The following is a 23,157-nucleotide window of genomic DNA, read 5'->3' on the forward strand; positions in this document are numbered from 1 at the left end:
GCGTCGGCGGGCGGGGCTCCGGCGGGCGGGGCGTCGGCGGGCGGGGCCGGGCTCCGGGCGCGCGGGCGCGGGGACCGCGCGGGGATCGGAGGCTTCTCGGCGGCGGGAGGGGACGAGCGTCCGGTCAGCGGCACGTCGGAGCCCGTGTCACCTGCGGGAGAGGACGGCATGAGCGCAGAGGGCACCTGGCGGGGGGCCCGGGTGGGGCGGGGGCCGGGGGTGCAGGGGGGACCCAGGCGGCGGCGCGGGGGCGGCTCCCGGGCCGAGCCGGACTGTCAGGCCTTCCGCACAAACCGCACGGAGGTCGTGACTTCCCGGGTTGGCCAAAAGCCGGAGCCGGCCCGCGGGCCGGGGGCGTCGCCCGCCTTCCCAGGTGACTGCCGGCGGCCCCGCCTCTGGAGACCACCACCGCCCCGCGCGGGTGCAGGACGCCCAGGGACGGTCCAGGCCCTGCACCCTTCCCGCTCATCTTCCAGGGCGGCCGCGCAGCTTGGAGGGGGCCCAACCCACCCAGCCTGCGCCCCGCGCCCACTACCTGGAATGCTGCGGGACACGCAGAGGCCATGCCCTGGCCGTGTGGCCAGCAAGGTCCACAGTGACAGGGTCAGCTGAGGACCTACCTCTGCAGCCCCCCACCCCGACGGGCTCCCCTACCACACGCTGCGGCTCCCCGTTCGGCCCGCGGGATGCAGCCCCCCTGCCCAGGAATGGTCATGGCCACAGGGCCTCTCCAGACACAGTGCCCTGCTCTAGGACAAGCAGGGTTCGAGGAAGAGAGTGGTTGGAGGTTCAAGGAGGTTCAAGGAAGAGAAGGTTATGGGGTTCAGAGGCAGAAGCCAGGAAGAGGCAGAGGAGCAGCAGAAGCACCCGACAGAAGCCCCGCCACAGGTGTCTCCCACAAACTCTTTCAGTCCCTGGAGCACCCGGGAAAGCCGGCTTCACGCATAAAGAGAAAGTTGCCCCAGGCAGCCCACCCTGCAGGCACGGAGCGCCTCTCCTGAGCTGCACTGGTGGACACCCTCCCAAGCAACCACAGGAGAGAACAGGAGGTCCTGCTTCGGTTGCAATGCCTGGGAGAGTGCCTTTGTGAGAGCCCCTCCTGGGCGGGGGGGAGGGTCTGCTTCCTGTTTCCTCCCAAGCGCACACCAACACCCAAAGGAAACGTGAAATGAACCCAAAACCTTGCACAAAGGTGTGAACCCTCTTCCCTACGGAAGGTAAAGTGGGGACAGCACCTTCTAGGGACCCAGCAAGAAGGCCTGGAAGCCCCTGCTGAACAGGTGCCTCCCCCCTACCTCCCAACCCTGCCTTGCCCCTCACTACCCCCTGCCTCCACCCCTGCGTTACCCCCTCACCCCCACCCCCAACCCCTGACTTCTCTCCTGAGAGAGGCGCTGGCCTGCTTGGCTGGCTACTGGCCTGCTCTCCACTTCCCTGTACCCTTGCCCTGAGCTCCTCTCTATGAGGTTGAGAGGGACCCGTTGCTCTTCTGGACTCACTTCTGTCACATGGACTTTTCACAAAGCCCCAGGGCTTTTAGGGAGAGAAACAGATGTTCCCCTTCCCACGCAGCCCCCACCCAGCCCTGTGCTCAGGTCCCTCTGAGCTCAAGACTTAGATTCACGGGCTTAGCACAGGGGCTAAAGAGACCCTCAGACAGCTCTGGGTCCCAACGTCTCGGGGACAGGCCGAGACTCAGACCGACGTCCTAGGGAATGCGCAGCTGGAAGAGAGGCTGAGAAGGAGTAAGAGATGCTGGACAGAGTCTGCAGAAGTTCGGGTCCAGAGCCAGAGAGGCAGCTGGCTAGGGGAGGAGCTGAGGAGAGAGGTGTCGGGGGGGGGGGGGGGGGTGGGCGGGGTCCGGAGTTACATGTGTGTGGACTCAGGGAGGGTCGCGTGGGGCTGCTCCTCGGGGCCGTCAGCCTGCAGAAAGGAATCCACGGACTTGTTGCTGAGGCGGAAGGGCGCCAGGCGGCGGAAGTTGCCTGGAGAGCAGGGGATCTGCACACGGGCCCTCTGGGAGGGCACCACCGTCTCCCCAGGGGACAGCCAGGGCGGCACCCTGGAGAGGATGCTCAGGTCCTCATCCGGGGAGAACACGGGGTTGTCAATTCCTAGGAGAAAGGGCAGTGGCTGGTCAGAGTCCCGGCGGAACCTGGGACGGCAGGGAGAGGGTGCTGCCCTCGGTGGCCGACGTCAGCTGGTCCTGCCGCGGACACCCGGAAGGTCACCTGGAAGGTCTCTGGGGCTCCAGGCCTTGCACCCCATTCTGTCTCTCTGTGCGCAGGAGGCAGGACACTCAACTGCTCCCTTCTCTGGAGCAGAGACCCTGTGCCCCCCACTGCGGAACTCGCACCCACATGGACCCAGCACTAGGCCTCTCAGGTCCCGCGGTGCCCGTCAGCGACCAATGACCATGCTCACATCTGCGGCCCAGGCAGGGCTGACCCCACCCCTCACCTGACGGGGAGTCTGTGGCCGTGGTGTCTTGTGTGATGTTTGCCAGGAACTCGATCCCCCCTCCCACTTCAGCACCATAGTCCGGGGCCTCCTCGGGGTCTGAAAGTTCCAAATCTGGTGGCAAGGGAGGGCAGCATGAGGGAAGGGGACTGGGCACACAGCCACCAGTGTCGTGCCCCTGGCTACCTTGCAGAGCACCCCGAGGCCTGTCACCAGGCCACAGTGTCATCACACACACAGCGCTCCCCACCCTCTTCTGGGTCGCCTGCTGGCTGGCAGTGCCCGGACCGCCATGTCAGCACAGGGCAGGCAGAGCGAAGCTGCCGCGGCTGGTCTTCCCCTGCTACAGAGGAGCCAGGGTGCGTGTCCAGCCCTGCGGTCCCCGCTCCTCCTGCAGCAGCCCCCTGCCCAGGGTGGGACCGGAGGACCCCGTGGAGGGTCCTGGCTGCCAGGGGGAAGGGTCTCTGGCAGGACCCCCTCTGGGCCCCTCCTGCCCCATCGCCTGTGTCTCTGGGCCCTGCTGGTGAGCACTCCACTGTGCTCCCCCCAGTACCTTTCTCCTTAATGGTGAAGTTGTTCATGGGGCTCTCCAGGGGCAGTTTCCCATTGGGAATGCTGCTGTTTCTCTGAGAAACAAAAGGAAACTGCTAAGGGGCACAGCGACACCCAGACCCCGACCGCCCCAGCCGGTCCCAGACGAGCCTGTGCTGCGCTGCCCAGAGCCCTCCGGGGCCCGTCCTGCACTGTGAGTGGTTCCAGTGCAGAGCGCCCACCCGGGCCTGTCCCTGGGGGTGCCCTGGGGTGACCCCACGCCTCAGGACACCCCAAGTCCCTCTGCCAACAGCCACGCGCCCCCTGCCCTCACCCGTTTCTGGGCACGCTCCCTCTTGTAGAGCTTTGCCGCCTTCTTGTTCGGGTTGATGCCCAGCTTGGCAGACTTGAAGGACTCCAGGCGTTTCCGCATGGTCCTGTGGAAGATCTCCTTGTCCTGCTTCTCGTCTTCGTTGGGGGTCAGCTCGTGCCGACTGTAGAGATGCTTGTACTGGGGGAGAGGCCGCGGGATGGTCACAGTAGGGGCACCTCGCACAGGCTGCTCCCAGCCTCACGGCCCCACTCGAGTCCCCAGCCAGAGCGAGAGCACTCAGGGACTCGGTGGCGAGGCTGAGTCCCCGCGTCCCGCCAGCCCTTGAGGCCGTCCCAGAGGAGGAGGCTCTGTACCCACCCCCCACGCACGCCCCGCACGCCCACCTCCTGCCGAGGCTTGTACAGGTACTGCTGCAGGGTGTGGTGCGTGACCATGTCCTCCGTGTCACGGATGCTCCTCCTCCGCTGTTCCAGCGACTGCATGTCCAGGCACACCGCACTCACGTTCTCCCTCCTGCGTGGGGGCCGCCGTGATCGCCCACCTGCCCGTCCCTCGACCCCTGAGCCTGGGCGCCACCAACCCCAGGAGGCTGGTTCAGGAACTGACCCCCCAGGAACCTGCCTCGCACACACCCAGTGCCCCCTGCCCTCCGCACGCCTCCCCCAGCTGGCCCAGCCCCCGCTGCGCAGCACAACAGAGCAGGAGGCCCATGGCCTGGGCCCCGCGGAGGGAGGGGTGGCCGGGGGTGAGGCCTCAGCCCCAGATCTGTCCGGTCCTGCCGGCTCCCTCTTCTCTCTGTCTCCCGTCAGGCAGATGCTCACATTTCCTACAGGTGTATTTGTAGCCGGAAACACCTAGATCCCGGGGTCCAGTCCGGGGCCTCTACTCCACCCGCTTATGACTCTCAGGGGCCCCCAGAGGCCCACAGGCTACTGACTGTCCACAGGGGCCCTGCTGCCTGTGACCGGGAGGGCCTGGGATGTGCAGGTCAGGTGAGACCCCTCCCCAGAGCAGCCTCCCGGGCCATGGCGGGAGGGGCCAGGCCGGGGTGGGGGGGCTCTTCTGGCGGAACCCCAGGGGAACGGGAGCACGTACAGGAGGTAGGAGACAGAGGCCTCCACGGTTGAGGGCCTTGGTGTGCTGAAGTCCACATTGACCATGTTGTCGGTGCTGGGGGAACGGATGAAGGCCAGGGACCCGCGGCGCTCTCCCTGTGGGGAGGGGAGAGCAGATCAGCCCGCGCCGTGGAGTGCCTTGATGCCGGGCAACCGCCAGCCCTCAGAGAGCTGGTAAGGCCGTGCTGAGTTGGCAGCTGGTGGTGGCAGGGGCAAGTGAAGACAGGACCATGGGTCCTTCATCCCAGACCCTCAGTGGGCATCAGGAAACACTGCTGCTCCCCCAGACTGGGGAGGTGTCTCTTGTCCCTGCTGGGGACTTCCACCCGGCTGCCCTGAGAGGGGAACCCCCAGGCCTCTGTCCAGAACTGAATGAGACTAAGGTCACATAGAGCCAAGCCCAACAGGAACGGAAGTTGAGAACAGCCACTCTCCTTGGGTGGGAGTATGGGGCCAAAGGGGCCCCTGGGAAAGAGCAGGAACTCCTCAGGGGTGGGCGTGGGGCTGGGAGGGCACCAAGGTCAGGGCCGGATGTGGCGGGGCAGGAGGCCCAGAGGCCCAGCCCAGGATCACATGCCATCCTGGCTGCAGGCAGAGCCAGTCCTGAGCAGGGAGGAGCCCGTGTCGCTGGAGGGGGGCAGTCAGTGCCCTGCGCGGTGGGGACGCTGCCCGCAGCCTGCATCTCTCACGTGGGGGCTCGGGGCATCAGGGCGCCCACAAGAGACCGGGCTTGCCAGCAGAAGGGGACGTCACTGTGCGCACAGGCAGGACAGCCCCCTGCCCGTCCATCCAGGCTCAGAGGACACAGAAGCCTCTGCAGAGCCAAAGGGCAGAGATCTGAGCACAGCAGCGCCCAGCCCTGGGCCAGAGGTGCAGACAGCAGGGGACCTCGTCCCTCCCAGTGCCTGGGGCTTGTGGGCTGGGGCTCTAAGGGGAGCAAGCTGCCATTAGCTTGGCCAATGGTGTAGAGGCCCCTTCCCCTGTGTCCATCTGTCTTGGAGGGACCCCTGGTTGTGTTGGGGTATCGGGCTGTACGTTTGGTGTGGACAAGCCCACTGGAGACTGGACAAGCCCACTGGAGACAGGACTCACACTCCCCTTTGAAGGAACGGATGCTTCCAGGGCCCTGGCTGTGCCCCCTGGATGAGGTCCGTGAGGTTTGCCGGGACGGACCTAGCTCCCCAGGCTGAGTAGGCCCAGGCTGGTGAGGCGCCAGGTGACCTTGGGGCCTAGGGCCTGCATATGAGGTAAAGGCAGCCGGCTGATCAAGGCAAAGGGCCGGTCACTGTCACACGTGTGCACCGCCTGGAGGCGTGTGGCCCCTGGGGAGGGGCTGCTGGACTGTGTGTCCCAGGAGGAGTCCTGGCACCTGCTAGGACGCCTCCAGAGTCCTGACCGAGTGGCTGTGGGCTGGGGCAGCCTCCGAGACAGTGCGGTCTGGAGAGTCGCCGTGCAGCCCGCGGGGCAGGGCTGGTTCCTCCTCTGCCGTATGCTCCCTGAGCCCCTCACTGACCCTCACTGCAGGCACTGGCTGCTGCTTAGTGGAGAGACCCCTCTGGCCCCTCAGCTCCGAACACGTGAGGTGGATTTGTTTACCTACAGAAGGCAGGTGTTGTGTCCGTGCTCACCTGCAGGGACCTTAGAACCACAGCCTGTTCGCAGGTGTGTCCCCTGTGACCCCACAGGATGCACGACCTCCTTCCTGCTGTCTCTGTGTCCATGGCTGTGCGAGTGTGGACATGCGTGAACGTGTGTGCACCATGTCGAGGGGCACGACTCTGTACGCCCTGTTTGTTTTCCGTCTCAGACCCACCAGAGAGCCGCAGGGAGAACTCTGTGCTCAGCTCCCACAGCCGTCCTCGGGGGGGTTGGAGGCCCCAGGAGCTTCACGTGGGGAACTTGTGGCAGGCCCAGCGCGCTCCCGCCTGGGGCTCGGGGTGCAGGGCCTTCCCTCCCTGGCCTGCTGCCCCAGAGCCCAGTGGCTGTCCACACCCCACGGCTGGGTGTTGTTTCAGCCACCAGCTCCAACAGGAGAGCGGACGGAATGTTCCGGTACCTCAGCCACATAGCTGATAGCGTCTTTCAAGTTGAGCTCGTGGAAAACATTCAGGATCCGATCTCGAGACTTCTGTGCTGACCGTCTCATGAGGATTTTGCTGAGGAATTTCCTATCAAAATTGGACCACCTGGGGGGGGAACCAACACGATGTCAGCACTTGGACTGGCTGTGGGCAAGGCCCCGGCAGCATGTGGGCGGCGTGCCCCCTCCCACTGCCCAGACTCGCAGGGACATGGTCTCCCAGGGACTGAGGCACAGGAGACACCCCCCCCCACCCCTGATTTTCACTTATTATAACAAGTAAACTCACAAAGGAGACTTGTAAAATAAAAGGAATAACCCTCAGGGGTGTTATTCCTCCATCTGTGCTCTGTTCCTCCCTTCCTATCTGAAGGCCCGTGCCGTGAGAACGTGTGTCAAATTCTGGATTCTGTTTTCTCATTTGATACAACATTGCTGAGCTTTCCAACTGATGACCTGGCCTTCTGGAAAGGCCGAAGCCGGGTGAGGGCAGGGCCCCTGGGGCCTGGCTACAGGGAAGGGGGCACACATTTTGCCTGCAGAGGCATGGGCTGGGGGAGCAGGAAGCCCTGAGCCCCCACACTAGGAGAGACCCAGGCTGGTGGGAAGGAGGCTTTGCATCCAACCCAGTTAGGGTACGGCCGGTCCTATGGGTCAGAAGAGGGGGTAGCCAGGAGAGAATTGAAGTGGAGCATCTAGCCGAAGCCCAATGGCCATGACCTAGAGCGACATGGTGGGGAAGGGGGAAGAGAGGGATCCACTGGGAGGAGGAGGCTGGGGGGGTCCTGGGGCGAGGGGCCCAAGGGGAAGGAAGGGCTCCAGGATGACGGGCTCCCGGGGAGAGGGGTCCCAGAGGCAGAGGGTCCCCAGGGGGTCCTGGGAGAGGAGGAGTCCCAGAGGAAGGAAGGGGGCCGTAGGGAGGGGTCTTCTAGAGGAGAGTGTCCAGGAGGAGAGGTTCCAGGGGCAGGAGGGGGACCGGGGACAGGGGAGTCCCAGGGAGAGGAGGAGTTTGGGGGAACAGGAGTCCCGAGGGGTGGGGGTCTCGGACAGTTAGGCAAGCGACTTCCTGGCTCCTGCTGAAGGCAGAGTTCTTCGGTTAGCGAGCGCTCTGCGAGGCTGCTGTACGGGGAAGATCTTTCTACCCTGTGGTCCTCCCGTGAGGGGCAGAGGGAGGGAGGCTGACAGCGAAGAGACACGCCTCCAAATGTCTCCGTTTCCGCCAGCCAGGGGCACCTGCGGCCACGTACTTATCGCGGAGGTAGTTGTGTCCAATTTGCCCCGATATGTCCTCGATGGCTGAGAGGATGTGGTCGAAAGCCTTCCGCAGGAGAGAGAAGTGGGTGAGCATCCCTCGGAGGGACCCAGGTGCCCCCCCCCACCGCCCCTGGCCCACTACCCGGCCGTGCAGCTTCTCGTTGAGCTTGGGCTCCCGATGTTCGCTCCTCTTCACCTTCAGCCACTGCACCAGGGGCTTGATGGTCAGGCCCTGGAGGACGGGGGTTGGCCCTTCAGGCAGGCAGGCGCCAGCCCGGGGGCCCACCCGGCCCACCAAGCCCCCAGTGGGTGAGTCCGCAGCCACCCGCCGGTGCGCAGGGACTCGGCCCTGCTCGGAGGGCCCCCAGTCGGCTCCCTTAGATTGTCCGAGAGCAAGGGGGGAAGTGGGACACGCCCCTGCACGCGTCTGGTCCACGAAATATTAACTGGGGCTTCGCTAGCCAGGGCAGCACGTGAAGGACATTTTTAGGCCAAATCGTGCTGCATCCCCTGTGGGGCCGCATGAAAACCTACAAAACGGCTCCTAGTTACTAAAATAGTAAAAAGCAATTAGGGCCTGGCGGCTGGCGAGGCTGGTCCCCGCACAGGGCCGGCCCGGCGAGGTGGGGGCGGGGGAATGGGCGCCCAGCCCACCTGGAAGATGACCGTGAAGAAGACCACGATGATGGTCGTGCTGACGAACAGGTCCCGCTCCTTCACCTTCCTCTCATCCAGAAGGACGACCAGAGCGAAAGCCACGGCCCCGCGCAGGCCGCCGTAGGACATGACCACCTGGTCTATGATCTCCAGCTGCACCATCCGGTACCGGTTCAGGACCCAGGTCTGCAGGACGACACCTGCCAGTGGGGAGGCACTCAGCACGCACCCCCACACCCCCGCGCTCCGTGGGCCGCCTCGCCCCCTCCTCGAATCCCCTGCTCGGGCAGTGGCAGTGAGGGTGCTGGCACCTGAGCGCGTCAGGAGAACGGGCCCCGCGGCCCTGCTCTCCACACACACCCCTCCCTGCACACCTGCTCTATCCCGGCCGAGGGTCCGACTCCCTGTGACCCAGGCGGCAAAGGAGGCCTCGTGTCCCAGGACCACGGACCCTGTCTCGCTCTGGCGGCCCCCACTGAGGACAAGCCGAGAGCGGGTGGTGGTCCCTCCCTGGCCCGTACCCCACTAGTGGGCCACAGGGTCACAGCTGGCAGCAGGCCCCTACCTCACAGGAGCCTCCGTCGGCGTCCTCAACGATGACATCCAGAGTGAGTCAAGGGGAAACCAAACGGGGTCCCCTAGGCTCTAAAACTTTCCACCCTGCCCCCACCTGTGCTTTCACCATCTCAAGGTGACAAGGCCAGGAAGCAAGCCTGAAACTTCGCTGCAGATAACCATGACCTGGCCATGCTGCGGCTCCCAGGGACCCCCGAGCGCTCCACGGCCCCCCAGACTGTCCGCACTGTCCACCTTCTACTGTCCTCACATCCGCACCCTCGCCCTCCAACACGCGGATCCCCCAGCTGCCCTGTCGTGGCGCCTCCTCCCCTGCTCCCCATCCCCCATCGTGTGCCCTCCCCCTGCCCCCCCCGTCCTCCCCCCGGCATCTGCGGCATCGTCCCCCACGCCTCCTCGCCCCCCCAGCCCCCAGCCCCCTCACCAACAGCCCGGTACACAGAGATGAAGACCAGGGTCAGGAGCACAAAGGCCGTGTTCCACTTCCAGATGAGGGGGTTCACGGCCGAGATGCCCAGGAACATGAAGATGATGGTCTCGGCCCCGCTGGCCAGCATCTTCATGGTGTAGCGCACGGTGGTGGCCGACTGCTCTGAGATGTTGGCCTTCACGTACTTCTGGCAGCAGATGCCGCAGAACGTGATGCTGGGGACAGGATGAGCGCGCTGTGAGCCTGGGGGCCGAGACGCCGCCTGCACGGGGCCGTGGGCCTGGGGCCTGGGCGTGCACCCCCGCACTGACTGACCCTTGGCTCGGAGCTGGGCCTCCCCGCACCCCGAGACCTGAGCCCTGAGCCACCCAGTGGGCTGCCCCAGTGTCTTCCACTCCGGCGGCAGCTGGCTCTTGAGTGGGGGGGGGGGGCTGCTGGGGCAGATTTGGGTCACAGGGTGTTGGCCAGCCTCCTGCCTGGGGCACCCAGAAGAGGCTGTGTGTAGGCAGAACTCAAGAACAGCTCTTTGAAAACGCCAACTCCTGGTTTAAAACCTGAATAGACCAGATTCTTCACCCCCAGAGTGACTGCTCGCCCCTCACAGGGAACTGGGCCGGGCAGACGGGCTGGAGGGGACTGGGGGAGGGAGGGGCCGTCCCCCTCCCCCCTCCCCCCCGCCCCCACACGCCAGCACGGCGCCGGACACGGTGCGGCTGTGGCGGCCTGGGCCGTGGGCGTGCAGGGCACTCACGCCAGGATGGCGGACAGCGACAGCATCTCGGAGGTGAGGTAGGACAGGTAGGAGATGACGAACACGAAGCCCGGCTCGATGATGCGCACGTGCTTGGTGAAGCGCGTCACCAGCGACAGCAGGAAGGCAAAGGCCACGCCCACCAGCGTGCCGCCCAGGCTCACCACGAAGAAGGACACTGCGGGCGAGGGCGCCAGCTGAGCCGCCTCAAAGGCCCTTTGTGGCCGGGCGCGGCTGGCCCGCGTGGGCGCGGGCGGCTGCCCATCCAGACCCTTCCTCCCCGGGGGTTGCCTGGCAACCCCACAGAGGCGCCAACCCCCCGGCAAACAAGAGGCCAGTCTTCCCCCGAGAGGCCGGCAGGCATGTGGGGAGCGGGGAGCCCGGGCCCCTCACCCATCGCGGAGAAAGCCCGAGAAGGCAGCCGCGGGCAGGCTTGTCCCTGGGCCCCCAGGACAGCCAGGCTGCCATTGTCCCTTCCCAGAGAAATGTTCACTCAGGGCCACGGAGGACACCAGGTCCGCGTCCTCCAACCAGACAGGCTGGTCTCGTGGGACAGCAGCCCTTGCCTCCCCAGGACCCAACGAAATTGTGCGCCTGAAACACGCTGGGGACAGGAGGGAACTCTCACTGAAGCTTCCAAGTGGAAATGCCTTTTCCTACACAGGCTGTGGGTCCCAGAGGCAGGCCTGGTGCCAAAGCCTGGAGCTGGTCCCCATGCTGGAGAGGAGACAAGGCCCCCACCGTCCCCAGACGCACGGACCCACCAGCCACACACCTATGCCCTTCACGCAATCCACGCCAGTCACCTTGTCACCACCCAGCGTCACGAAAGATTCAAACACGTTGTAGAGGACCTGGGGACGACAGAGAGACAAGATGACATCGGGTCAGCCCTCCCTGACTCGGGCCCCAGGCCTTGAGGACTTGGTCTGAATGGAGCAGCCGGGGGCAGCCACCAAAATTCAGAGAGGAAAGCGTCATGGGGCAACCTGGTCAATCAGACAAAGGCCAGAGATGAGCCAACAGGTGGGCTGGAGAGGCAGAAGAACTTTCCAGAAGGAACTAGAACCTTCAGGAGCAAACCTGGCCTTCTCCGGCACTCAGCAAAGCACAAGGCCCCCCACCACATGTAACTCTGTTTTGTCTTCCTAGATGAAGCCAGAATTTCGTTTCTCGTGACTGCATGACTGCGCCGACTCCTGGTCGTGGGACGTGCATGTCCTCGTTTCAACGGTAACCCGTCCAGACGTGCCAGATGACCGTGGGCCGAGCTCAGCCTGGCACTGCGGTGTTTCCCGGGCCTCCTGACGACGCGCCGCTCCACACGCCGGGCCGAGGGGCTGCTGTGGGCCACGAGCCCGCCTCTCCAGGTCTGCTTCAGGGGGCCAAGGACCCCAACAGGCAGGGTGTGCAGCAGGAGGGATGGTGGGCTTGAGGATGTACTGGTCGGGGGGCAGGGCCTGGGCCTCCAGAGGCCTTGAGGGCTGGACCCCGGCTCTGGTGTCTCCACGGAAATGCAGCGGGGGCAGAAGGAGCCTCCGGTAGGGCTGTGTGGGGAGCTCCGGGGCTTGGCTGGGGTTCGTGCTTCCACAGAGAAGCGAGGCCAGGGCACAGAGCAGCACAACCTCTGAGGGGCTGTGGGTTACATTTCTGATCAAGCTCCAAATTAATCTCCCATTCCCCGGAGAACCCCTTCTCTGCTGCGTCAGAAATCAGGTGCAGCACAGCCGTAGGACTTCCCAGTCTCCTGAACACTGATGGGACGGGAGAGGGGGTTCCTTGGAGACGCCACTGCTACAGACAGATCTTCGTAACCTGTTGTGCGTGCAAAGCCCCGGCACGAGGAGAGGGGCTGGTGGGGCCCGGCCCCCGGGCCCAGAGCAGCTGCTGGAGACACAGCGCGGCTGACCCGCGTGGGGAGGACACTCCGTCACCCAGAGCTCGCTCGCACGGAGCGCGTGGCCCGGATCAGGGCTAGATTTCGAGAAGTCCAAGCCCTGGGCTGCTGGGATACATCCCCACATTCTGTGATGTCTCTGCTCCGACCAAGGCACCTGCAGCCTCGCACCCAAGCCGAGCGAGGGTCCTCCAGCCCCTGCCCGCCCGCAGGGGACCTGCCACGCTCCCTCCTGAGGAGACATCAGCCTTCACGCGTGCACGACCCACGCTCGCCAGTCTTCCTTCCTTCGTTCTGACGAGATCCTCCCGTTAGCCTCTCCGTCAGCTCCCTCCGGGGACTCGGGAACGGGCGGCATGGAGTCTGGGCCCAGAGAGGCGTCCTGCTCTGGGAACCTGGCGGCAGGGCTGACAGGCGGCGGGGCTGACAGACGGCTGCCGCGAGGGCAGGAGAACGGACGATGCGGGAGAGGGACACGTCCCTCTCTGTGAGGCGGGGGAGGTCGTGGCCAGGGGCCGGCATGGGAGATGCACAGAGATGCCCCGTGCCAAGCCCCAGAGCCCGCCGGGCACCCACTCACCACAGTGACGGCGTCGTTCAGCAGCGACTCCCCGAAGACGATTATGAACAGGACCTCGTTGACGTGCACCTCCTCGAACACGGCCAGGACGGCCACCGGGTCCACGGCGGCGATCAGGCTGCCGAACAGGAGGAAGTCCAGCAGTCCGACGTTCAGGTCCCCTGCGAGACAGCGGCGCCGTCAGCGAGAGCCCTTCGGGGCCTAGAATGAGGACCTCGGAGCCAGGGACACTTCCTCCCCTCGGCCTCGGGGGGCTGCCTCGGACCGCTGCCCCGCTGACGGCTCTGTTGGAGGCCTCTCAGGATGGGGACTTGGGTTCTCTTAGCTCTGGGGTCGGCCGGCTCTGAGAACCTGGGTCACGCTGCCTGCCGCCCTCCCATGGGCTCCCACAGCCTTCCGGAACGGTGGGTCTCACCCCAGTGGGGACTGACTGCCCTGCTTCTTCCTTCCCCTCCCCGGGGCCTGGCTGCTCCCCTCTGGGGGGTTGCTACAAGCAGACAAGGGGCTGGGGGTGCCCGGCCAGGCCCAGCATGGCATCAGAGCCCTGCCCTGGGCCATCTGCTGTCTGGGGACGCAGGGGTCTAAGTGCTGGGGAGAAGGTCGGGGCTTGACGGGGGATGGGGGGGACGGCCTACCTGGGAAGTGGCTTCTCAGCCCAGATCAGAGCAACAGGACAAGCCTCAGGGGAGGAGAAGGAGGGGGGGCGGGGAGGGTCAGGCCTCACAGGGTCTGGGGAAACCTTGGGGCCTCCAGCAGGAGGGTTTCCAGGCAGGTCTGAGGAGGAAGGGGGGGGGGGCTCGGCGAGGAGGAGGGAGAAGAAGGGACCGGGAGGTGCAGGTCCTCCGAGCTCAGCCCGGCTGGCTCCTCGCAGGGCCCCAGGGTCGAGCCGAGGGGCACTTTCCAACTTCTCTGTCTTTCCAGGTCCAGCTCAGTCTCAGAGCCGCTCTGGGTGACAGCCCAGCCCAGCAGCTGTCCTCCCACAAAGGCTCAGACAGCCGCCTGTGGTCGCCTGTTCCCGCTCTGTTCGGGACACACACCTGCTCTCAGGGGGGCTGGTTGGAGGAAGACCTCCTCCCCGGGCTGAGTGGGCGTAAACAGACCCCAGGGGGCAGTCAGGCCTAGGCCGTGGCAGAGGCCCGCCGGGGTGGGGAAGGGGGAAACCGTATGGGCTGGATGCCGGCCCGTTCAGGGCCAAGGGCCGCCTCCAGGTCCAGGACGGGGGGCTTCTGCAGGAACCTTGGCCTCAGGGCCAGGCAGGGCCCCTGAGAGAAGGTGGAGTCTGTGGAGGGGTTCCTGTGAGCTCTGAGAACCCCACAGCCTAGTGCCACAGTCTGGGTGTTGCAGTGGTGACAGAAACCAGCTCCCAGTGACTCTAAAATGTCCCTTTTGGAACGGGACTCTCAGGATTCACTCTCCACCTCCAGATGCTGTGGGTCAGGCAGAGGCGGGAACAGTCCTTTCTGCTTCAGATGCCAGGGGGTCCCCGAGGCACACCCTCCTTTGAGGTGTTCCGTCCTTAAACGCCTCCCGGCTCGATGGCCCCTCAGCGTCCACAAGCCCTGACAGACTGGTGGTCCATTCTAGAAGCCGGCGTCCAGGCAGCAAGTGCCCCAGCTCTAGCAGCAGCCTGCTCTCCTCCCGGGTGGGACAGTCCCTCACCCACAGGCTCTTCCGGGGCCCGACCGGACTGTGGGCTCCCGACGACCAGCTGTGGGCTCCAGGACCCTGTCTCTACCACAGCCAAGAAGGCCTCGGCTCACACCCCTCTGACAGGCCTCTCTGACTGACTGCCTACAGCCTCTGCAGGGCCAACCCCTGGCATGCCCGTCCAGAGGTCCACCCAAGATCCCCACTGCCGGGCCTACCTGCAGCCTGGGCTAGGCTGACCTGTCCTCGGCGGGTGCTCCCTGGCCTTGAGCCGCCCCTCAGAGCCCGCCTGCTGGTCTGTAGAAACAGCCCAAGCTCCGCAGCCCCAGCAGGCTCCGGCTCCGGGAGTCTGGCGAGAGGACAGACTCGTTGGCCCCCGGGTGCTTTTCTGCTCCATGACGTTGCCTGATGCCCTCCCTCGGCCAGCCACGTCCCGAGAGCCGAGCACAGGCCCCCTCAGGGCCTCCTGGTCCAAACCCTGGGACTTTCCTCTGCGTCCAGGGACCGGAGGGGCCTGTCGTCTTAGCTACGGCCCAGCTATCTAAAGGCGTCGCCGATAGATGCAACCGAAAGCACCAGAGGCTTCCTCGCCCACAAGGTCTGGCGGGGCGCGCTCGGCCCCATGTCACCCTGGGGGGTTCTCCGGGTCGGGCCTAGGGATGGTGCCAAACAGTCGCCGAGGCTCAAAGGGGCGTGCAAGTTCCCACGGGCTGAGGACAAAGTCCTGCGATGGCACGTGGGCCAGAAGAGGCGACAATTCGCACCGGGCCCTTTGGCCTCTTTTTCTCTGTGCATGTCCTTTGTCACCAAGGCCCCAAGGCCCTGACCCCCCCCCCGGGGAGCGATGTACAGACCTCCTTCTGTCACATGGAAACCACTGTCTGGGCCCACCCCTAGGAGTCTGGTCCACTCAGGTAGGATGTTTGGGGCCAAGGCTGAGCGCACAGACGGGCGTCCAGGTGCCGACACCCGCTTCTCCATGGTCGCCGCCAACGCCAGGAGCTCGCGCTGCACAGCCATGTCACGGACGGGCAGCAGCCCCAGCACGGGCCGTGCTCTCCCGTGCAGGCCTTGGGGGAGCTCCGGCCTCACCTGCTCTAGTTTCCCAGGTGGATAATGGCTCACGCCCTGGTGGGCGGGGTGCCGCTCGGCTCTTCGCCAGGGCTGAATTAAGAGCATGGATGACAGGAGACACGGGCTGGGGAAGCTGCCGTGGACGCACAGACCCCGTGACCCAGCGGCCAACGGCGAGGCTTCTCCTGCAGGCTTGGGGGGAACGACCCAATCTTTGTGCTCAGGTGTGTGTCTACCAGGGGCCCTCCACCTGGCCTCTGCCAGAGGGCTGTCCCCACCCCGGGTGCTTGGTGCAGGGAAGCGAGCCCCAACCCCACCTGCGGGGAGGGACAGCTGCTCGGCTACCCTGCCCACCTGCTAACCTGGTTGGACAAGATTTCATTCCCAAGCAGGGCACAGCCTCAGCCTGGAGATGCCAGACAGCTTGTTGTTTACTAATTAAACCTTCTTTTTAACATACCAAGGCGGCAAGTGAACCCACCAGCGGGGTTCGTCACCCTGAACACCCACCCCTCCCCGGGTCTGGACCGTGTATCTGAGCTTCCTTCAGCAGAGCCGCCCATGCCCTGCTCCTGCAGAGCCCGCCCCGAGAACTCCCCCAGGACCCCGCCCCGAGGACCCCACCCCGAGGATGACCCTGTCCCAAGCATCCACCACCCCGCGGACGCCCCCCTGGACACCGTGCCCTCTCACCCATCAGGCCGCTGAGGAAGACGCCGTAGAGGGACAGTCCGGTGGTGGCCGCGTTCCACACGGTGCCGACGACGGCGTACAGCAGGATGGTGCCCAGGTTCCCAAAGAAGAGCCGGTTGGGCATGAAGTAGCCGGCGTCCAGCACGATGGGGGGCAGCAGGTAGAAGAAGAAGACGGTAGGCGTCAGCGTGAAGGAGGCGATGTGGTCGGCGGCCCAGACGATGCCGCCCAGCACCAGGCCCAAGACGATGAGCAGCGCGCTCTCGGGGACGACGCTGGTGACCTTGTGCGACAGATGGAAACCTGTGGGGGAGGGGCGGTCAGGGCACGGGGACCCCTCCACGTGGGACTGGGCGGGTCCGGGACCCCTGCAGGCCCCAGCCCCGCAGGCGGGTTTCCTTCTGGAAACACAGAGGCTACAGGCCCGCGGGGCTGGAAGGCTCTGCTGGGGACGGACGACCTCCTGGGCCTCCCAGCTCACACCTGGGAGGGGTCGAGCCAGTCCCCTCTCTGGGGTCTGCTGGGGTCTGTGGACGCACAGGCCAGCAGCCTGGCAGGGGCTCTGCCAGCTCACAGGACAGACATCTGGGTCTGCGGATGCTTCCCTCTGGCCCCGGTCAGCGGGGGCCTCGGGGCCAGGGCCCAGGGACACCTGCCCTGGGGTCTCGCCTGGGCAGCCCACGAGACTGGTGAGGAGGTGGGCTCGGGGGAAGGGACGGCCTCCTGTGACACAGTCCCTCCAGAGGGGCAGCTCCAGGTCCTGAGAACTGGAGGCCTGAGCTGGGAGGCAGAGCCCAGGGCACCCACAGCCCCCAGGCCCCACATGGCCCCTTCCGGCCCTCTGGATAGGGCTGCCCGCTGCAACCATCAACCCTCCAACCTCATCCAGCTCGTCTGGAGGTGCTGGAGCCGTGCCCAGCTTGAGGCCTGGTGGCATTTCCCTGCCTTGGGGGGACTAGCCCCTTCCTGGCTCTCCGGAGGACACAGGGAACAGAGCTTTCGGGGTCAGGGTCTCGCGGGTCCCCCACAGACACTAGCTCCACAGCCGCTGTGCAAGCTTGCAGGGGTGGAGGAGACAGGGGGGCCCCAGGCTTGAGCAAGCCAGTCCCATGGACCTACGGGGGGCCATTTCTCCTGTTTGGAGACTCAGGAGAGCAGTGAGAAGAACCCCGATGTTGACCCTGACTTCACCACGACTGGGATGCGGACCAGAGAGCCTGGCTCCAGCAGCCTCTGGGAGACTTGGGTAATTCCCTTCCCTTTCGCCAAGGCTCTGTGCATGGAGAAGCCTTCTTGGAAAGTCAAAGGAGGGCTGTACTCTGAGGTGTCCCAGCTGCCTGCTGACCCAGCCTATTTTGGGAGGCTGGCCCACTGGGCCCAGGGGATTCTGGTCTCACCTGCCCTCGCCTCCAGGCTGCCTGCCTGAGCGCAGCTCTCCCTCCCTGGCCTGCTGAACGATGGGGTCATCATGGGGGTTGGATGCTGGCTCTGGAGGAGACTCCCTGAGGGCTTGTTCTGTCCCTCCTGCACGGTCCCCCACGTCTGCTAGAGAAGCAGATTGCCAGTGGCCCACACAGACCCTTCTCAGTGTGCCCCAGTGTCACCGACGCGCTTGGTCACTGTGCTCTGCGAAGGACCAGGCCTCTGCGTGTGGAGGCAGAAGGGGTCAATGCTTCTGGGACCTGAGACTCTGCTGGGCATCTGCCCCCCATGTCCCGAAGGCTCTTGACTCTCCTGAAGCCCCGCCACGGCCGCACTCCCTGTATTCTGTCAACTTCTGATCTTCCTTCTGAAAATTTTCACACTGCTCGGTGAAGACAGCGCCCTTGCTCCCCAAGACAGAGCCTCCCAGGAGGTCGGCGAAGGAAGGCCCGTGGAGGGAAGCCGGGGGGGAGGCCCCGGGAAGCCAGCACCTCGACACTGCCACGTGACTGACGATGACCAAACCACACCGGGGCAAGTGCGACAAATGCACGAGGCAGTGGCTGCCAAGAGTGACGGATGGCAGGTTCCTTAGAAGTCCTCAGGGCCGCCAGCCGGTCGCAGGAAAACATCCTGAGGCTTTGGCCTCACTGTGGCGTCCTGGCTCTGCCTGCCTGAGCCTGGAAGGGGCACGGGCTGGGCTGAGGAAAACAGGTGTCCAGCACTGGGCTCCCCGGGCCTGGCTCTCCTCACACACAGCCGGCCCAAGGCTCCTTGGCGGCACATGGTGCCCCAGAGGTGGGCTCAAGGGACTGACAGCCAGCAAGCCTGTCGAGGGGGTGCTCCCCGATGCTTTGGGGGAGAGGGAGCAGCACCCGAAGCCCTTGCCAGTCTGGGCCCTGCTGCGGACCCCAGGCTGCAAGGGCTCTGCTTTCTAACAGACCCCAGCACGGGGCTGTCACAGCAAGGTCTGGGGTACGGGTCCCCTCTGTTGGGAGCCTCTCTGTTCATTTGTTCATGTCCAGAGACAGCTGGGTTCGTAACTCCCCCTGTCCCAGCGGGCTTGGTGCCCAGAAGCTGTGTTAACGAAGCCCCTGGTCCCTGTCCAGAGCCAGTGGTCCTGCAGGTGGGGCCCTCTTGGGGTCATGCTCAGCTTTGGCCTGCATCTTTGTCCTCGGCAGGGCGGCTGGCAGGGGTGCCTTTCTCTGGGGTGGACGCCACGCCCTCCCCTGCCCTCATGACTGTCCACAAACCCAAGGCCATGGGGACCCCTTGTACTGACCACCACGCTTCTGCTTTCTAGAAGGTGTGCCCCCTGGCCGGGCTGCGCAAGGGGTCATGCCTGTGACAAGCTCCTGGATGCCCCTCTCGCCTCTCCAGTGTCAGGACGTGGCCTCTCTGGGCGGGCTACCGAGCAGCACCGGCGTGTGGGCCTCTCCGAGGATGGGGTCCACAGCGTGTCCTCACGAGCTTGGAGCACCATGGGTAGCTTCAGGCTGGGATCACTGCATGCTCTCGGACTGCTGGCAAGCTCCAGAGCCGGCCTCGGGTCACGCTGCTGAGGATTCAGGCTTTAGTCCCAGTCTCTCCCCAAGTTAGAGATTCACACGGGATCCTGATGTGGTCAGTTCGCCGCTGGTGCCCGGGACCCGGCTTGTCTAACAGGAGGACACGGCGTGGACGGCAGGGCCCCGCCCTTAGGCACGTCCCTGTGTGGCAGCTGTCACCAGGCTATCTCGTTAACTTGGGAATCGGGCGGAGGAGAGACCAGCTGACTCCAGACCCGGTGCTCCCGCTCCAAAGTCAGCCCGGAAGTAGACAGAGAGAGCCGGAGCTTTGTACTCCCCGAGAACCCCAAGCGCACACGGCACGGCAGGCAGGCGCGGGGGCCCAACCTCCGGCGCCCTGAGGCTGGACACACCGCGTGAGCGTGGGCGGCTGGGTGGCTGCAGGCGTGCGCGTTTCAGTCCAGAGCATGTCTGCGACCGAGAGATGCACCTGTGACAGCTGCCCATGCAGGGGACACAGCTGCCCGCGTGCCGGGCAGGCGAGCAGGAGCGTCGGCTGGCGGCTTTGGTGTCGCTGTCCTGTTCTGAGGCAGCTGTGAGCATCTCCCCACACCTGGGGGACAGTCCGTCCCTTCTCTACGAGCTGCTTGTTCCCGGCACGCGCTGCTCCTTCGCTGGGGGTGCGGCCGCTCGTGCCCGGGGCTGGTCCCCGCTCCGTCGGGGTCGAGGTGCAGTCGCTCCCGTTTTCCCTTCCTGCGTGGCTTCCGCGGCTCAGACGTCCGTGTAGGGAAACTTGCTGGCCCTGCTTTTGTGGCTCCTGAGTTCAGTGCTCTGGAATAGGCCATTTGCATGTCTGTGTGTCCTGACCCACTTGTAAGGTTCCACTTGGCTTTAGCAAAGAAAATCTTTAAAAATCGTTGTGAAACGGAAGGACTCGCCTAACCCCAGAGAGAGTCTCCCGCACCGACATCGGCTCCCGAATCCCCTCGCTTCTCTGCGCTCACACCGCCCTCCCCGCTCCTCCTCTGCCCCCGCTGGCTCGCGTCTTCCTGCGGCGGCCCGTGTCAGGACCAGCCCGCCGGGTAGGGTCCTGGGGTCGCAGACGCTGGGGCTCTGAGAGAGCCCAGAGCTGGGAACGGGGTGGCCTGGGTTTTCTGTAGCTCACCCCAACGGGCACCAGTTTCCTGTCTGGTCCGTCTGTCGGGAGAACCTTTCCGTCCAGGAGGACAGCCTCGCAGCAAGGACAGGTCTTCACGCTGACTCCCGTCTCCCCTAGTGCTGGGGTGTCCCTTCGGTCCCTCCCTGTGGGGCAGCTTCCCACGGACTCCCCACCGCCCGGCGGGGCGGCCCGTCTCAGGTGTGCGTCCACAGCCACACCCAGCGCAGTCCTTGACGCCGGGGCAGAAGGCGGCGAGCACCCGGCCAGCAAGGGAGGCTCCCCTCTGGGGTCGGTGGCGCCCAGACCGCACCGCTCATTCTCTAGACCGGCCGCCCCGGACCCGCCTGTCGTCTGGTCCCTGCGGCCCCCGCGCCTGTGGCAATCTCTCAGACCTTCCCGCGGGCAGCCGCTCACGCTAAGTGCTCCCGCTCCCGCACTTGCCCAGCCTCTGATCTCACACCGCGTGCTTCCCCACGAAAACACTCCTGAACCGGTTCCCTGTTCCATCTCCCCTGGAATGTCTGCGTTTGCGCGGACACTTTCCTGGGGTGTAAGCTCTGTGGGAACTTTCCTTCTGTTTCTTGGGTCACATTTTCGGCCAGGTGGGGTCCCTTCTCTCTGCACCATTGGCACGGCCGCCAGGCGCTTCTCTGTCCTGTCGGGACCCGACCTCACTTGCCCTGCTTTCGCTGATGCGGAGTCAGCCTTCTGCCTCGGACGGGCCCACGAGAGCTGCCGATCGGGGTGGATGCTGCTGTCCTCATCCTGTGGGCCGAGAGCGTGCAGAGGGAGCCCCGGGACCCTCGTTCCGGGCTCCCAGCTGGCAGGTGGGCAGCGTGGCCCCCCACGGGAGCCGTTCCTTCCAGGCTTGGTCCACAGCTGCCACCCAGCCCTGTCAGGAGGGAGGGGGCCAGTGTTGAGTGGCTGGGGTCTCTGGTTGGGAATTCTTCAAGAGCGAGTCTGGCTGGCCAGAGACTGGCCGGGCCTGTGGCGGCTCTCCCCGTCACCTGTGACCCCTTCAGATGGCAGCTGCATTGTAATGAACTAATTAAATGGAAGCCTTGATTGATTCTAAGTGGCAATTTGCTGGTGGTTCAGCCATTAAGCACATAATGGGCATTTTAGGAGCTAGGAGGCCGAGTTCTGCTGGAGGTGCCCTGCGGCTCCTGTTGTGGGCTGGGAACCTGGATGGACCCAGTAGGGACGCGGCTCCCAGCTGGGGCGAATCCTTCCCACAACGCTGTACGTCACTGGGCCACCATGGAAATCCCCGAGGCAGGGTGGGGGCTGTGGATCTCTGTCTACAGCCCGGCCCCTTGGCTCTGCAGCCCTGCTGGCCGGTCCGGGCCTCCGAGGAGCAGGGAGGGCTGGGGTTCGGAGAGCAGGAACGGGGTGCCGGCACCTCACCACGGCCCCTGTCAGCAGAACACCAGGACCTCGGTCCATGCTGCAGAGGCCACGGGCTCTGGTGCGCTTGGCCACCAAGACTACAACGGTGGCTGGAAAGATCCTAATTCCCTCCCAACTTTTGTCTGCTTCACCTCCAAAGACAGAAGGACCCAGCAAAGGCAACCCTGAGAGGAAACTTGGAGCTCTGGGGCCTCCACATCTGGCCTGCCCCAGAACACAAGCTGCACACACAGAGAGAGGCCACGCGCCCTCAGGGTGGCCATGACCTTGGGAAGCAATCAGGTGGTGCAACCTTCCACGTCAAGATTCCACGGCCTTTGCTGGGGAGAAGCCAACCCTGGTGGCTGGAAGGGCAGAGGACACGCGAGGCTTCGAGGAGCCGCGACCTCGAGGAGCCACGGACCTCTCCCTCCGTGTGTCTCGCCGAGGGGGAGGGGAGCCCGTGTCCCGCACACGCACCCGCTGTGCTGCGAGGCGCGCTGGGCCTGGCGGCGGCAGAGCAGGAACGAGGACGCAGATCCGCAGAACAGCGGCGGCTCCCCACACGCTCGAGGGGCAGCGGCTGACCAGTGTCCGCGCCCGCTCAGCAAATATTTGAGGTGCTAATGCAGGAAAGCACGTGTGCACAGTCCCAGGACGGACACGAAAGAGTGACAAGGACAGGAGAGGACAACGCCAAAGTGGGCCAAGGGAGCGCGGACCGCGCGGGGACGGGGAGTGAGGTGGGGCTCCCCCCGCCCAGCACCGTGGCCGGTGCCTTCCAGCAAGGGCACGTTAACCCGCAGCTAACTGACGGCTGAGGCCGGGAGAGTCACACCTAATTAAGCACAGACGCCCGGCTGAGGAAGGCAGCAACGCGGGAACACACAGGTTTAGCTGTAATTACGGAGCCCCGGCCGGGTGCGGAAGGTCAGGAGGTGCCCGCCGGCCAGTCGGCCGCTGCTGGAGCGCGCCCGGACCAAGTGGGTGCCGGGGGCTCCGCAAGGTCATTGCCAACGGCGTCACACCCCCTCGGGATGCAGCTGGGCCCCCGAGGTCAAGCCCGACCATGGCCACCGCCTCCAAGGACCTTAACAAAATTCAGCTGAGTCCACGCAAATGCAAGAGCACAGTAAATCCTCTGGTTTTACTTTAACGTGTCCGAGCCAAGCCGAATGAACGCTGCCCGACGGGGTGACCAGACCGAGCAGGGCAGACCTTCCCGAGAGAAGAGTGTGGAGGGCTTAGGCATGCTCGGGGGACCCCTTCACTCAGTAATACAAGCAAGTCAGGGCTGGACCTGAAATGTCACACACCGAGGTCCATAGACACACGTGCACACACAGAGACACAGAGACACACGCAGAGACAGACACAGACATGCACTCCCGCAGGGGGGTCCCAGGACCCGCTCTACAGACCGGTGTGGGGTTCCTCCAGCACTTTCCCAGGATGGGGCTGCCTCTCGGCCCCTCCCTGCTCCACGCGGAGAGGCACAGACCCCCTCGCTCTGACCTCTGTGCCCCCTCACGAGGCAGCAGGTGGGGTCACAGGAAGTGTGATACTGACAGTGTCCTCAAATACTACCTCGCTGACCCAC

At 65.1% G+C, this 23,157-nt stretch overlaps 1 protein-coding gene across 4 annotated transcripts in view; it reads right to left on the reverse strand.

The window, feature by feature from the left end:
- Nucleotides 1–61: 61 nt before the first annotated feature.
- The window catches only part of SLC9A3 (solute carrier family 9 member A3), a 42,164-nt gene continuing 19,068 nt past the window's right edge, over nucleotides 62–23,157 (reverse strand). The window contains exons 2-17 of one of the 4 annotated variants that reach the window (XM_059416798.1): nucleotides 16,080–16,382; nucleotides 12,666–12,826; nucleotides 10,964–11,042; nucleotides 10,189–10,366; nucleotides 9,432–9,652; nucleotides 8,429–8,631; nucleotides 7,971–8,006; nucleotides 7,768–7,838; nucleotides 6,497–6,626; nucleotides 4,421–4,536; nucleotides 3,709–3,838; nucleotides 3,326–3,502; nucleotides 3,014–3,086; nucleotides 2,461–2,574; nucleotides 1,871–2,114; nucleotides 62–151 (exon numbers count right to left, since the gene is read on the reverse strand). In XM_059416798.1, the coding sequence (XP_059272781.1) occupies nucleotides 148–151; nucleotides 1,871–2,114; nucleotides 2,461–2,574; nucleotides 3,014–3,086; nucleotides 3,326–3,502; nucleotides 3,709–3,838; nucleotides 4,421–4,536; nucleotides 6,497–6,626; nucleotides 7,768–7,838; nucleotides 7,971–8,006; nucleotides 8,429–8,631; nucleotides 9,432–9,652; nucleotides 10,189–10,366; nucleotides 10,964–11,042; nucleotides 12,666–12,826; nucleotides 16,080–16,382 (2,240 nt within the window). In that variant the 3' untranslated portion in view covers nucleotides 62–147. Of the gene's footprint in view, nucleotides 152–1,866; nucleotides 2,115–2,460; nucleotides 2,575–3,013; nucleotides 3,087–3,325; nucleotides 3,503–3,708; nucleotides 3,839–4,420; nucleotides 4,537–6,496; nucleotides 6,627–7,767; nucleotides 7,839–7,916; nucleotides 8,007–8,428; nucleotides 8,632–9,431; nucleotides 9,653–10,188; nucleotides 10,367–10,963; nucleotides 11,043–12,665; nucleotides 12,827–16,079; nucleotides 16,383–23,157 lie in introns of those variants that run through there. The other 3 variants (XM_059416796.1, XM_059416799.1, XM_059416797.1) reach the window with 3 other exon arrangements.

This window comes from Mustela nigripes, chromosome 12 (assembly GCF_022355385.1).
Source record: "Mustela nigripes isolate SB6536 chromosome 12, MUSNIG.SB6536, whole genome shotgun sequence".
NCBI lineage: Eukaryota > Metazoa > Chordata > Mammalia > Carnivora > Mustelidae > Mustela > Mustela nigripes.